A 15,813-nucleotide genomic window follows, 5' to 3' on the forward strand; every position below is an offset into this window, starting at 1 on the left:
TGAAATGCACACCGTAGTTTCGCTTCCTATAATGAAAATATGGTAACCTCCTTTGCAGCAAAGCGCACTGTGTTCTAAACTATATAGTTCGAATCAAAATGACTACAGAATAATTACGCTTGCTCTAAGATATCAACAGACCGACAAAAAAAATTATCTGTGCAGTTTGATGAAATAAGCTAGATGTATTCGCCGTTACATTGTGTTAGTATAATAATCCTTAGATTTACTAAAAGCAATATTTGGTTCACATAATTCTTAAATATTCCAACATGCACATTTACCTCATGTATTCGCTTATTATTCACTGTGTCTAACTTATAAACAAACAAAGACTCTGCATAATGTGCCTACAGATCAGGGTTTATTTAATTGTTTTACTGATTATTCATAACGAAATGCATAGACTGAGATCTGCCTGAGCAGTATGTGAGATCCAATATAGTTTTGCATTTTGCAGATAGACTCGACCAGTAAGAGAATATACAGACTTTGTAAATGAGGCATTGGCCGTGTAACATCGTTGTTTCTAAGTAGCTGAATTCAAAACACAGCTACGTTTTTATGCTAAAAATAAACAGCACATGTTCGATAGGTCCATGGGACTGAAGTCTAAGATACGTACCTGGGTAAATCTGTAAAGTTTATGATACGTTAATAAACAAAAGTTAATGTATGTGGAGTATTCGTGGGGTGGGTGTAATTTGGATTGTTAACACAGCTTTAACAATTGTTCAGTCATATCACTACGATGTCTGCAGCGTTGCAGTTTATAGTGATGTCTAGCACTAGGGCATCATGCCACAGACATGTAGCATGATGTCCCATCGTCACATTATCCTGACACCAGGCCGACCAGTCCTAACACTAACCTCTTAATACTGAGTGCCTAGCGAGGCAGCTGTTACTTCCACTTTTGTAAGTCTTTGGTATGACTCGACTGGGTTTCGAACCCGCAATCACCCGCATCCGAGGCGGACACTCTAACCACCTATATATAATATCTTGAATATATATATATATATATATATATATATATATATATATATATATATATATATATATATATATATATATATATATATATATATATATATATATATATATATATATATATATATATATATAATTGCGGAAACAATATATTAGGTCACATTCGAGTATGTGGGTACCTTGTGAAATTATTAACACAAGGTGTAGTCAACCCAAGCAACATGTAAAACTGCAAGTAGAAGTAGACGCTATACACTTTGACCGGTAGGTGACTTAGGATATATCCATCGTCAACAACATATAAATGGAGTCATACAATTGACCGTTCGGTGACTTAAGTAGCTAAAGACCATGATTGTGCATAATATGCACTAACCTTCGAACGAACCTTTTACAAGATTTAATTAAGATGATCGTGTTTAGTCGCATAAATCAACGTTACTTCATGTATCGATAAAATGTTTACTTATTAGTTCATGTTACGGGTAATACATTTATGTGTTATTATATAACATATGGAGAAGTGACTTGAATGTACCATTTTTATAACTGAAAGGATGTAATCATCAGTACAAACACTGCGCTGCAGTAGTTCTGTATGAAATTGAATATTAGCTTCTCGACGGAGATCCTTACAACAAGCCATAGTGTGCATAGGATTCCTACCATTTAATTTCGAATGATACATGTCTGTGGATTTGAAAGATCCAGGATTCTGCTGTAGCAATTAAAGGTAACATCTTGTTGCATTTATTTCATTTTCCAAATTACAGTGTATGTCATAATGAAAAATATTGATTTAATGAAAAAGCCTTAGTTATTTACGCTAAATGGAACATACAATATGTGTCCAATGATGCTATCAAATATTTATAAATGAATGTGACAAATTAAGGAACGAATTTTTATATTCTTGTATTACTTACCGCCTTTGCTCTGTTACCTCGTTTTAATCATAGAAGGAATGTCATAATATGTATTCCTTAACAGAAATAAATACAATCGAACCAAATTTCAGCTTTAAGGAGAACATGAGTAAAATACTCCGTTCGACACTGGCGACAGAAAAAAGCATGCCAATTTCGACAGCTGGGATGAGTAGCACAGTATTTTCTCTGGGTTCTCTGTTCGAACCCCTTTCCTGACGAGCTATGTTTGCCGAGCGTCCGTCCAAGGTAGGATAGTCTTTAGGTGTATTTTCTGCTATTCAAAGACCACCTAGATACACGTCGACATTATAGCTGGGGTGACCATGTTAAGGTACGATAATGTGTCCAATCGGCCAAATGGCAGTTTTAAAATTCCAACTAAATTAAGAAAATGTTTCCATTGGCAAAGTCTAAAGTTTCTAATGTCATTTTATTAAAGTCGATTGATTGTAAATTATCACGCTTTTTTATTGTTGATTTGATTGGCGGTTTCGCTTTGTTTTGTTTTTGTTTTGATAACACCTCTGTTTATGAAACTGATTGTGCCATTTCGCTAGGAATGGACAGCATTACCAGCAGTTATTGTATTACTTTACCTAACAAGCTGATAAATCAGAGTACGAGTTCGATAACCGATGTGTGGAATATAAGACGATAATCAGTAGAAATAAAAAACAATAAATGGACCAACAAATGAGGATGGTGAACTGTATTTCATAACGCTACAACTAAATAAATATATTTCAAAGTGTACTTCCGATCGAGTTTGCAAAAGACGAATCGAGACACAAAGGTTTAAAAGGGTAAGTCTACTGCGTCCGATGGTGAATTTGGATCGCGTCCCCGAATATATTTGTATAATACGGGCACTAAACTTATCAAATTAAATATCCTGATTGACTGGGGCATACAAGTGTTGATTTATTTTTATCGGCAAAGGCTCAGTACGTTTTCGTTGAAATTTCCAATGACAATCTTAGCTTAGGCAAAAGGGAGTGATAGATGGATGGCCCAGAGTAAATGTTGTAAGTATGCTTAAAAACCGAGTAGTCACACCGGAGAATTATGTATGTGCTATTTTGCGATCAAAGAGAGTCACGCTGTTAGGTGTCTTTCCAGGTCTGTTCCCTACAACAGCCAGAGATCGAATGGCTAGGCTGGGTTTGTTCTCGTTGAATAATTAAGTCTTGTCTTTAAGAATGCCTCACATTGTATTGAAATATGGACAATATCAAATCCATCGGAATATTTCTAGTTAGATTTTATATAACCGAAGGGAGCTGACGGATAGATATGCTAAATACACATTGGTCCTTCTGCAACACTACAATAGCGTGAGAACATTTGAACGTGTAGAAATTGTGGAATTAATTTTTACTCATACTGTAATTATTTCAACTTCTATTGCTGACTGCACTTTATTTGAATCGTTTATTGTTTGACTAGATCATCTAATGATATACCACAAACGAAGAATATAAATTCCTTGGTCATGTGATAAATGCATTTAAGATCAGTATCATGCATCTGAGAAGATGATTATGAGTGTCCTGCTTCCTCTTTCAATATATGACTATTTGTATTTTGAATAACTCGACTTGTAGCATTTTCCTACAGTATTATCTAACCATGCCACATTACAGTATTATCTAACCATGCCCATACTTCCCAACTGATGTCTTCCTAACTCCCGTCCTATTGATAGTGAACCCTAGAGTCTCTACGTGAAAGTATACAATTTTAAGATCTTCATATTTACAGAATAAAAAAGTAAAATTTCAAAGTTTCTAGTGCTGGTATTAAACGATGTTGACGTTATAGTCCAACATCTAATGCCGTTGCACGGGCATGCAGACATTTATCACGCACACCCGTGTCACAGCGCCCCACTTCACTCATTTATGTGAGATAAGGAGTGACAACTATTAATTATGATCGACTGGTGCATACCATGAAGTTGTCGAAAGTGTAGAAATAGCGGTTTTCCATTATTTAGTTAGCGGAACACACTCTTTCACTTGTTCGTAGCAAATGTGTGATAGCCAGGTTCTATGTTCCGAAGTTCAGCCATGATGTACGAGAAATCAAAAGGAATATACATAAGTGCTCATTTAATATGAAATTTATGAAACGAGGTGAGTAATATTTTATCTCACAGGATAATGCTTCTATTTGTCATGTAATGTTAAAGATCTTGCATTAACCAATGACGTTGGTATGTGATATTTCTAAGTGTTACGCGTTAATGTTGCGGAAGATTTTTCTTCTATGACGTCACGATGTATATAAAAATGGACTATATTAATGTTTCACAGTTGTATAACAAATTGGCAAACACACTAGTTATTGGACTGTACAGTCCGCTGTCGATCATACATGATGTAATAATATACAAGCGTTTACGTCCAACACTGGCTCCAACTTCGTCGTCTTGATATAGCAAATAATGTGTTGAATGTACCGTTAAGGACCAACAAAAATCACCCTTTTTGGTCAGTAGTTTGCACTCTGGCCTCTGTTTTCTTTTCTTCTTCTGAACCTCAAACATCTTCTCAAGCCATTAATACTGTCAAATCAATAGTTCTACGTGTAAGTTGTTCGAACATTTTGAAATCAAATTTTCCCGCTCATATTTACATTCCTCCTAGAGTGGACCTATTGCCAAGCATGTAGAGAAATAGCTTTCGTCCTAGCCTATGCCAACCACAGGTGCTCGACGCGAGCTTGATGTTGAGAAAAAAAAAACTACAATAATCTGAAGGAAAATAAATCATACAGGGTGACAAAAATACCTTAGATTATCCCCATGACCCGTTCTGACATAGGACCCTCTCTATCATAATATATAAGAGAGAAACGTAACTTCCAAATACTTCGTTCCAACCATGACCCTTCTGCTATTTACGACTTTAAAGGCATACGACCATGCTATATGACTTGTTTTACTCATGATATATTTTTCTATTCATAAAGCCATCATTGACTTTTCTGCGTTGTACCAAACTGAAGTTACGGGCTCCGAAACGTGCGATTTTCGCGATTTTTTACTGCTGAGACAAGTCCGAGCTCATGTGATAAGAAGTATAACCTACTGAGCCAATCATATTTCGGCGTTGACGTGTGTGCCGCATAGTTTGCCTATTTTGAAAATAGAATCACATGTACACGATGTATGTGCAGCGAAGAAGACAATGTATAATTCTTGCATGGAACAGGATTCCTAAAGTTGAATCGAGTTAATGGTAAGTAAAAACTTACTTTTTCATCTACCACTGTTCTGTAATTCAAGAAGGGAGGCATCGTAGAGTCGCAAAAATGGTACATGTAGCTCTTTTCACCGGTTTTCACATGTGCACGTACTTGTCCCAAAAGACAGAATTCGCGAAAATCGGAAGTTACCTACCTTCTGTCTTATATATTATGATAGAGAGGGTCCTATGTCAGAACGGGTCATGGGGGTAATCTAATGTATTTTTGTCACTCTGTATGATTTTTTTTCCTTCAGATTATTGTTGTGTTTTTTTTTTTTTTTTTCAACATCAAGCTCGCGTCAAGCACCTGTGATGCCAACCGCAAATACGTAGGTGACTGTAACGTGGAGCATAGGCATCAGCGTAATGTTTCAGTAGCTATATTATAGACCGTGTGCAATGTCAGCATAGAATAAATACCATACATAATTCCCGTGGCACGAGGAACCTAAAAGGATGCCAACGCCAAGAGAATGATATTACATGTGGCACTTAAAATTCAGCCTGTGCGTCTGCATCTGTTTGTAGAATATATATATATATATATATATATATATATATATATATATATATATATATATATATATATATAGTTTAATGTTAAAGGTCATATGGTTTGATTGTGTTTACAGTAGAAGCCTGGTTGATGCTGATGATCTGCTCGCTGTCCTATTTGTTTACTTTCAATGTTATTTATTTGATGTCTTACTATGTGCTTTGATCTGTACGAGAATACAAGCCCGATAGGAGAACCGTATATATGGCGTGTGTCAATATACGTGTTAACAAGCACGGACGAGGTCATTTGAGCACTCAAGAGGGACGTGGCTTTTTTAACATCTATAGAGCTAAAAGCTCACTTTATTTCATACCGTTTATAGATACTTATAGACAGACAAGTCCTTTTATATATTTAGTTTGAAATCTGTATCTTTACTGTAGCATAAAAACAGAGCTGCACGAATATGTTCAGATTCCAATCTGTGAGTCCTCGATTTTAAATAGACTGATCTAATTAAAGCACCCGCAATTGCACAAGCAATGGTATTTGTTTATCTTGCATTAATATATGATATAGAGGGTGATGAGGAAAAGAAATGCATTTTTATGTTGGAGGTGATTTGTGTTAAAACATTAAACGGCAGGTGAGTTACTTAGAGATAATTTACAAATCCTTTGCTTTGTATTCCTAATGGATCCACAAGTTTGATGATCATACTGCAATTCCAGACATATCTGAAGAAGTACATATAATAAATGGAACTTTTAAATAAACTTTGAATTATTTTTCCTTTATTTCCTTTCCTCAACAACTGTGTATTTTTTCCTATGTTAAAAGAATACTCTTGGTCAACATATATAAATCACGCAGTGACTGCACTTCCAAATGTAATTAAAGGATCGTATACTTTGAAATAACCCACCATTTCAACAACAGGCGCACCTGTTATGGAAGAGCCAGGAATATAAGACCTTGACATAGTTTTTACACACCAAAAATCTGCCGATTTTTTTTAGTTGCATTCTTACGTCACTATTAAATAAATATAACTACATTACCTCCGAAATTGACTCTTAAATTAGTTTTTTTTCAAAAGAGATTATTATTGTTTTTGGTTACCATGTTAATATCGAGCCGGAAGCAACATACTAAATGTGGAGGGAGATATTGGCACGAGACTTGTAGGAGGAGCCTCTAACTGTTTATTCAAATGGGAATCTAACAATATGAACTGTCAGAATGTCTCTGTTGTTGTTTTTATTTCATGTTTTTCTACGGGATGATACATAAGGCTTATCTGATTCCAAATTTCTTATTTTTGATTCAGTTTTAAACCAGTCCTTGGATAAATATGTTGAAAGTACTTATAAAAGACAATATTTACACAAATGTTCCAATTTTTCAGAAGTACCTACAATTTACTATTATGTATGGGCTCTTATATGCTCTATAACCGCTTCCATGGCTCCCAACGGAAAACCTCAACGCTTCCTTTGCATGACTAACCAGCCCCCCCACCCCCACCCCCGCCTAGACCCCTCCTTCTTTGACTGTGACCCAGATGTCGTTTCCCCAAACAAATTACATATTGTATGCTCCTTCTGTAATGCATTTATATGTATAATTTGGCCAAGAAATTTTTTAAACTCCTTTTAGGAATCTTTTGAAAACAGCAAATATCATTGTCTTCAACAGCAAGGACAAAATAACAGTAGATATTGTCTCTGAAGAGACATCTTTAATTCACTCGAATTGCGAACTAAAATGTCATGAACTCTCAGTCTTGAACATTCGTATGGCTTTGCTCTTTTCACAGACCGCTTCGACCAAGTTGAAATGTCCCGAAGACACAATTCCTAAGGTTCATGATCAGAGAGTACACACATGTCCGTACAGTAGACAATACAATTTATTAACTCGGGTCCTTATTCCGTATTGCAACAGCAAGAACATATTAGATTGTCGGCATTATTCGAGCGACTAAAATAATAAATACAATTAACTTCAACATCAAGTTTTCATACAATTTTTCATTTTAATTCCTAAGTTATGAGTAACATAAAACGATCTATTTCCTGCATAAAACAAATTCATATAGGTTAAATATGCAAGAAATTTCTAATTTAAAATTACAAGCAGGAATTCAAATATACAGTGGTTCAAAGTTAATGAAAGCGTTAACATTATATAAAGTTGTAAACAAAAAACATTGTTATGTATCCGACATAAATGACGCGTTTGTAGGAGAAACAGATGTGTAGGTATATAGACGCGTACTACAAGAAACATTCATATGTAGAATTAAGATAAACACACTTACTTTATAAGAAATTTGAGAAAACAAAACAAGATCAGATTTGTATAATATGTGCACTGAAATCTTGTACATAGAACAAAGTGTATGAAGATTAAGCCCAAATATGGTCAAGTCTGCGAGTAGATCCAAAACGAAATAACCAAGAATTCAGCAAACATGAAACTCCTTCACATCTTTAAAAACAAGCACTCTAACGCCATGGGTATGAAGCCAGTTTGAACGCTAAAAGCAAGCCTTTCTTGTTCTGATCATCTCTTATAAAGAATTAAAAGCAGATGTAAGCGTATTTTGCAGACATATTTTCGTCGTTGATGCATATTTATATACGATAATAACAAACATAATCTTGCTTAAGTTTGCATTCCAACATAGTAATCTCTTCCATCTTATAGTCATTAGAACCAATATTTAAATATGATTTACACGTTAATATGTCAGGTCCTCTCTATTTTACTTGATCGAACAGGTTTAATGCTCGAAGGTTCAATCTTCTCATAATTATTTAAAGATCCCCAAATTAATTTTCAAAGGTGTTAAGTTTCTCTATTTGTACGGGTTATTAATTAATCCAATGACCGTATCTATAAAAAATGTATTTCGTTGGTCTGTCTGTATTCTTACTCGGTGTATGAATCAAGATTCCAGAATATAATATAGACATTATCGGTGTTGGTATTTTATTTTTTGGTTTTTTGTTGTTTTTTGTTGTTTTTTATTTTTTATTTTATTTATTTCTTCACATTTATGCATCTATATCATTATCACAGTATGTAATCTTGATTGTTCGCTGACGTTGAATTCTCGGCTACTGAAAATCCGAATTATTTCGAGACGCTAAGGGTCGAGTCGTTATCCGGATTTTCTTATACTTAAGAAAGAGTTCGACTCTGAGAATTTCTCTCATAGTCCAGTCTTAAAAAAAATGCATGACAGGCTCCCTTGGAGCTTGTTACGGGAGAGACTGAATCATTTTGACATTTGTTTCGAAGCGATTAGACAAGTTTTTCGAAGTTGATGATACATACTTGGTAGAAACTGTTACTCACTTCCTTTAGCGTGTCAATTGAGGTTATGACGTAGTTCTTCACGCATGCTCAGTTGAAACCAAGAAACACTTAGGAAACAGCAGTTCAGCTTCGTTTTCGATGCTGGTGATAGGGAATCGAAAAACGAATGTATTGTTTTTTTCCTCCCCTTTTGCTCGAAAATGATAACAAACTCTTTCTTGAGTAGCAAATTGACAGGTGTAATAATAAAGAATTTATGTTCCTTATCACTCAAGTCAAATCTATGTATAAAAATCCGTTGAGTAGATGATATCAATCTATATCAGATGTTAAACATTTGAATTATGTAAAACATCCATCTTGTACATTCTTTTATTTCCCGTCCAGATTTGTAGGTAAAAATATTACATAAACATTTACTGACAGTATCCATGTATATTATGTTTAATATGTTAATATATCTGGTTTTCAAGTAAACGCGCGTGTGTGTGTGTTTATATATATATCTGTCCTATAAGATATAGTCAGAAGTCAAAATCATGCAATGTTTTTAATTGTTGTTTTTGTTGTTGTTGTTGTTGTAGGGTTTAACGCCATTTTTCAGCACACGATAGGCTATACATGGCGGCCAGTATTAATGGTGGAGGAAGAACCCGGGAAAACCCCGCAAAGAACCACCGACCCACAAGAAGCTACTGGCAAGCATTCTCACATATCCACGTTGGCTGAGTCCGAGACTCTAACCCACGCAGACAGAGGTGAGATGGTAGTGATCCGTAACGGACAGCGCTTTAGACCACTCGGCCACTCGGGGCCCCTGTTTTTAATTAGTGTACTACATAACTGTACTACATAACTGTTCGACCGCTCCGGTGACCTAGTGGTTAGAGCATTCGCCTCGGATGCAGGAAGACGTGGTCCCGAACCCTGGCCGAGTCGTACCGAAGACTTATACAAATGGTACTTACAGTCGGCTCGCTAGGCGCTCAGCATTAAGAGATTAGTGTTATGATTGGTCGGCCTCGTATCGGGATAATGTGAGTGGGTGGGGCATTATGCTCCATGTCTGCGGGATCATGACCCAGTGCTAGACATCACTATGAGCTGCCACACTGCAGACATCGTATCCATATGACGAAAAAAATGTTAAAGCTAAAAGTTAAAATTCCCAATCACACACACACACACACACACACACACACAAACGCACACATCATTGTTCAAGGCTAATTTAGTCCACACTAGAAAGGATCACACCTCACACCTTTCAGTGCGTAATTAAGAGCGAATCGCCTATGGCAGGAAGTCTTAGTTCAGTCGACCGTGAAAATAAATTTTATGAACTTGGCTTGTACAATTTTAGACGAAAATAGTACTTAGTATTCTCACCCACCCCATCCCCTCGAAAATTGTACACATTATTTAAGATTAGCTTCGTTCTCTTATTTGCAATGTTTCATTTATGTATTTTTGTGTTCACTGAGTGTCTTAATATTCTGACTAATCTAGTAAGTCTTAATTTGTTTTAAATATTCAAGCCTGGCCGGTCTAGTTAGTCTTACAGTTTGTGAAACATTCAAGTCTGGTTGATCTAGTTAGTCTTAATTTGTTTGACATATTCAAGCCCGGCTGGTCTAGTTGGTCTAGTTTCTTTCTAAATATCCAAGCCTAACTGGTGTAATTAGTGTAAATTTTTTTGAAACATTGATGCATTACTGGTCTAATTAGTCTAACCTTTTCTGTAGCATTCAAGCCTGATGGTCTAGTATTATAAATTTGTGGGTAATATTCATGTCTGGCTGGTCTAATTAGTCTAAATTGTAATTTACTATTCAAGCATTACCTGTCTAGTTAGTCTAAACAGTTGTGTAATATTCAAGCCTGATTGGTCCATTAATCGTGAGAGTAACTTTACTGAGAAAGTAAGGGTATGACTTTCGTAAAATGTCTCAATGCATTTTATTTACGCTTGGGTGAGATCCATTCTGAATGAGAGTATAGTATTTTAAACTTCAGTTTGAGCCAGTTCTCTTTATGTATTAACTACTCATATTCGTAAGAAATGTCACAAATATGATGATTGCATATTGTAGATACCCAAGATTTTATAATCTGATTCTCACCGCCCCTCCCTACAATCTCCAACTGTAGAACCTAGGAATTTGAATGGCGAGATTGATGGATAGAGGGTCGGGGTTCTTCCCTTTCTTACTTACATTCTCTCTGTAAAATAGATATCCCTCTCATCAGTCGTCAAAAAAAGTATCCTCCACATATTCGATACATCATGCTAATTAAATAGGTTTCATTGTGGCTAAACTTAACTGCTTTAGTCACCTCCTTGTTGACATAATCATGCGTGCTGATGAGCTGTCAGTTCACGTTTATGTGTAACAACGGTGATGCGCCGAATCTCCTATCATAAGAGTCAATGGTAAAACTGTACGATATCGCTACTTTGACAGTCTTGTACCGTACAATATTTTATACGTTTCGATCCGCCCATTTTAATTAATTAGCCCTCTTACTAGCAGACCGTACAGTATAACCCCGCACCAAACATAATGATTAACTGCATGCTTATATATTGCCTGTGCTTTTTTTACTCTCCACTTTTAATAAAATCATTGAACCTTACTAGTGTTATCAACATGCCAACGATCGGTCAGTTGATGCAGGTGTTTAATATTGTTGTTCTTTTCTTGCAGTGGTGAAACGAGCTTCTCCCCGTTATCTGAAAGATTTACAAAGCTAGAATCTAAAGTGTTTGTTCTTGCAAGGTGTGGATGAATTTATTGGTGATTAAGACAAGAGACCGTTTCCTCAAACTGCCATTGTAGATAAATCTACCAATCTCTGATCCGACAATCTGATATACAGCAGTTGGCTCTTGACAACTACTTTGTAAAGATGCTCGGTTCTCCACACGGATTTAGTCTGGTTTGTGTTTAATATTGGTATAGAAGGCATAATTTTGTATCTGATTTTGATCGGGCCACTGTCCAGTAGCACTTTACTCCTCCAGCAAGAAACTGGATTTTGCATTAACCAGACGTTCAAAAGCAGTTATCATCTGCAGTTATTTTCATTTTGGAAAAGCTAGACCGAGCAAAGTATGTACTTAAATATTGATTCATGTTCAGGTTAGAGACTTGAGTGAGTTTGTAAAATCATCTTTAACAATAATGAATTAAATTGCTGGTGTCTAAACATAGCAACAAATCGTGAAATTTCTCAATTCCAAACTTAACGTTATTTTGCAAAATTTTAGCGTTGGTAAACAAATCAAAGGGCGTCATGCAGCGACTGGATTTGACAGACAAACCAAAAAAATATGTCCAGCTCGGTAAAAGGACCATTTACCTGTGTGTTTTCCTTTTTATCGCATTGCCGGTAATAGTAGGAAGCCTGGTCTGGTATTTCACCGACGCCAAATGTACCAGTTCAAAAAAGGACAATGCTGGCGACGCCTCAGCTATTAACGATGATGATCGCACCACCACCACCACCACAACAACGGCAAAAACAACAGTTGCTCAGCCATCGTTGGACGACGCTCCATGGATGAATTTACGTCTTCCAGAACATATTCAGGCTGTCCATTACGACATTACGTTGTACCCAGATTTTTACAATAACAGCGGATGGTTCTATGGAAATGAAACAGTAGAGCTCAATATCACACGGCCGACAAAACATGTATTGATACACTTTAATTACCTGAACATTACAAGCACTGTTCTTGTGGATAAAAATCAGGAGATGATTCCGGTGAATCGTACTTTTGCATATGCAACCAATCAATTCTGGATTGTAGAAGCGATGAGCATAATTCAGCCTGGCACCGTTTATTTAAAATTGCAGTTCGATGGATCTCTAACGAGAGCGATCGTTGGATTCTACAAAAGTACATATATCAACTCCAAAACAAATGAAATAAGGTAAATTACTGTTTTGTTATTTAACGTTTGGATAATGCCATTATCATTTCTAGCTGACAAACTTTAATATATCCAAGCTAATATAACAAAAATGCTTTTACTTTCCAGCATGTATTTTGTTAGTTTCTCTCTTGAGTTTCTGTTGGTTTTTGTTTGGCTTATTTAATTGTGATATCGTCAAGAGAATACTAATGTTTTGCAGTTTCTGATTATATGTGTACAATCAGGTTCTAATTTTCTAAACTGTTTGCTTCCAGTGACAAGGATGAATTATAGTTTTCACTGTTTCTGACCATCTTGGTTTATTTTTATACTAGATGAATTTCGATAAATTTCAGTCATGTAGTCTCACCGACCCACAGTAAAACATTGCTTATAAATTTCGGATAATCAAAATGGGAGTTGGGATAAATTAATTTGAGTAACACCAAATCTGCCATCTTTAGAAATATATGGGGTTCGAATTTTACCTCTACGGCATGATACGTGAGGTTAGTAAGCTGATGAACCTCCACAAGCTGTAGGATAGTCAATCCTTGACGGATAAGTGTATTTGTTAATTATGTTGTTTGTTTTACGGTTCCAGTGTGTACTTCCTTAAGCAATATCATCATTTAGGAGTACAGATGGGTCAGTGTTATGGTAATCACACTAAAAGTAACACATGGATATTAAATTGGCGTATCTTTGTAAGGTTGTATGCATCCTGTGTATTCCCAGGTTGATGTATGTGTTTGTACAGATGATGTATAGTACACTATTCGTATACTTAATTACACAACATACAGAAAAACGTTACCCATCGTGGAGAAAAAGAGGTTCTCAAAATATGGTACGAGGACCACTGGTGGTCCGCGAGCTCATTCAGTTGTTCCGAAGTAAGGTTGCAATTATTACCAAACATTACTGTCTACATTACAAAAGATCATCAAGCGGTCTTCAATATTCATTTGGTTCGCGAAAACAAACATTTGAGAAGTAGTGGTGTAGAACCTATCTGTATATCACATGAATACCGGAAGCAGATTGTGTGCATTACGGTGAAGGACGCCATATCATAGCAGACAACTAGCATTGCAATTAGCGAAATTCTGATGCTTTGCTAATAACCAGGTTCACGTTTTAAATATAGTTGGTGTGATAATTTCAAATGCTAATTCCAGCTACATGTTTCTTATGGGTTGGAGATTATCTGTAATGATAAAATACCCCTATAAATAATTTACGCCTCTAGAAATAAAACAACTGCAATATCGACGTCTCTTCAGAAGCTAGATGTCACACCAATACAAAATGTTCGCTTTGGGTTTTCTCCACAATGGTAAAAGAAACGGATACTATAGCTAATTTTAGCTTCTTTCATCTCGCCAAGTTGGATGAAAGCAAAACTGAATTGAATCTCGACTAGTCAGCATATTCTGTAGTGTGAAACTAGCTTAACTATTTCCACTGATGACAACATTGCAATAAAAACAATTAATTCAGCTGTCAACAGCAACCATTTTAATATATCTTGTGTTGGCATATGTTAAAAATGGGAGAGATAAACCTCCTTCTCAGATCTGAGCAAACTGGTGGGTATTTTGCAAATCTTTTATTCTCGTTTGGTGGTTTCAAATTAAAGCTTTAAAGGTCTAATAAAACACGTTATATATTATTTTTGTAAATTTCTAGAAAAGTTAAATATAAGCGAAGTATGACCTGGAAGCATCTGTACTTCATTCAGTATGGGATGTTCATGCAAAGTCTTTTCATTTATGTAATTTAAACAAACCGTCAAACTCTTTTAGTACCTGGATTGCTTTAAACGCAGAATGCCAGTGGTAAAATTGTGATAATGGTGGATTTAACAAATATCACACGAATTGCTGTAATAAAAAATATGGTAAAATTTATTTCATCTTTTTAAGTCAAATAATAAGGACCCGTACTCATTTCTCTGTAAGTAATACTGAAAACATTAATTGAAAAAATATAGTGACACCATCCTCCGCAAGTGATAAGTATCATGTTTAATTGCGATGTGCATTGGCTTTAATATAAACACATCAAAAATAATAAAGATCGATAGCATCGACCTTCTCTGTACTTGCTTTAAACAGTGATACCAACCTGAGTTAAATTCAACCTTCCCTGTACTTGCTTTACACAGTGATACCAACCTGAGTTCAATTCAGCCTTCCCTGTACTAGCTTTACACAGTGATACCGACCTGAGCTAAATGCTACCTTCCCTGTACTAACTTTATAAAGTGATACCGACCTGAGATAAATGCAAACTTATATGTGCTTACTTTACACAGTGATACCAACCTGGGCTAAATAATACCTTCCCTGTACTTGCTTTACACAGTGATACCAACCTGAGCAAAATGCTACCTTCCCTGTACTTACTTTACACATTGATACCAACCTGACCTAAATGATACCTTCACTGTACTTGCTTTACACAGTGATACCATCCTGAGCAAAATGCTACCTTCCCTGTACTTACTTTACACATTGATACCAACCTGACCTAAATGATACCTTCACTGTACTTGCTTTACACAGTGATACCATCCTGAGCAAAATGCTACCTTCCCTGTACTTACTTTACACAGTGATACAAACCTGACCTAAATGCTACCTTCCCTGTTCTTGTTTTACACAGTGATAAAATTCTGAGCTAAATGCAACCTTCCCTGCCTTGCGTTATACACAGAGGCGGATTAAGGCTCACTGGTGCCCTAAGCAGTGGCAAATTTTGGTGCCCCCCTCCTTTCCACGCTGACCCAGTCCATTTTAGTTGTTGACCTGTCTGACCAGATATACAATGCAGGTTGCAGCACTACAAAAATTTATTCATATGATAACACAATATACTGTACAAAC

General features: G+C 36.0%; 1 protein-coding gene across 1 annotated transcript in view; it reads left to right on the forward strand.

Annotated features, from left to right (window-relative positions):
- Positions 1-3,929: 3,929 nt before the first annotated feature.
- The window catches only part of LOC149803368 (glutamyl aminopeptidase-like), a 48,179-nt gene continuing 36,295 nt past the window's right edge, over positions 3,930-15,813 (forward strand). Inside the window, exons 1-2 of the mRNA XM_089953078.1 lie at positions 3,930-4,057; positions 11,708-12,940. Coding sequence (XP_089809204.1) covers positions 12,297-12,940 — 644 coding nt within the window. The 5' untranslated portion in view covers positions 3,930-4,057; positions 11,708-12,296. The remainder of the gene's footprint in view (positions 4,058-11,707; positions 12,941-15,813) is intronic.

The sequence above is a fragment of the Sinohyriopsis cumingii genome, chromosome 3 (assembly GCF_028554795.1).
Source record: "Sinohyriopsis cumingii isolate HCF-2022 chromosome 3, ASM2855479v2, whole genome shotgun sequence".
NCBI lineage: Eukaryota > Metazoa > Mollusca > Bivalvia > Unionida > Unionidae > Sinohyriopsis > Sinohyriopsis cumingii.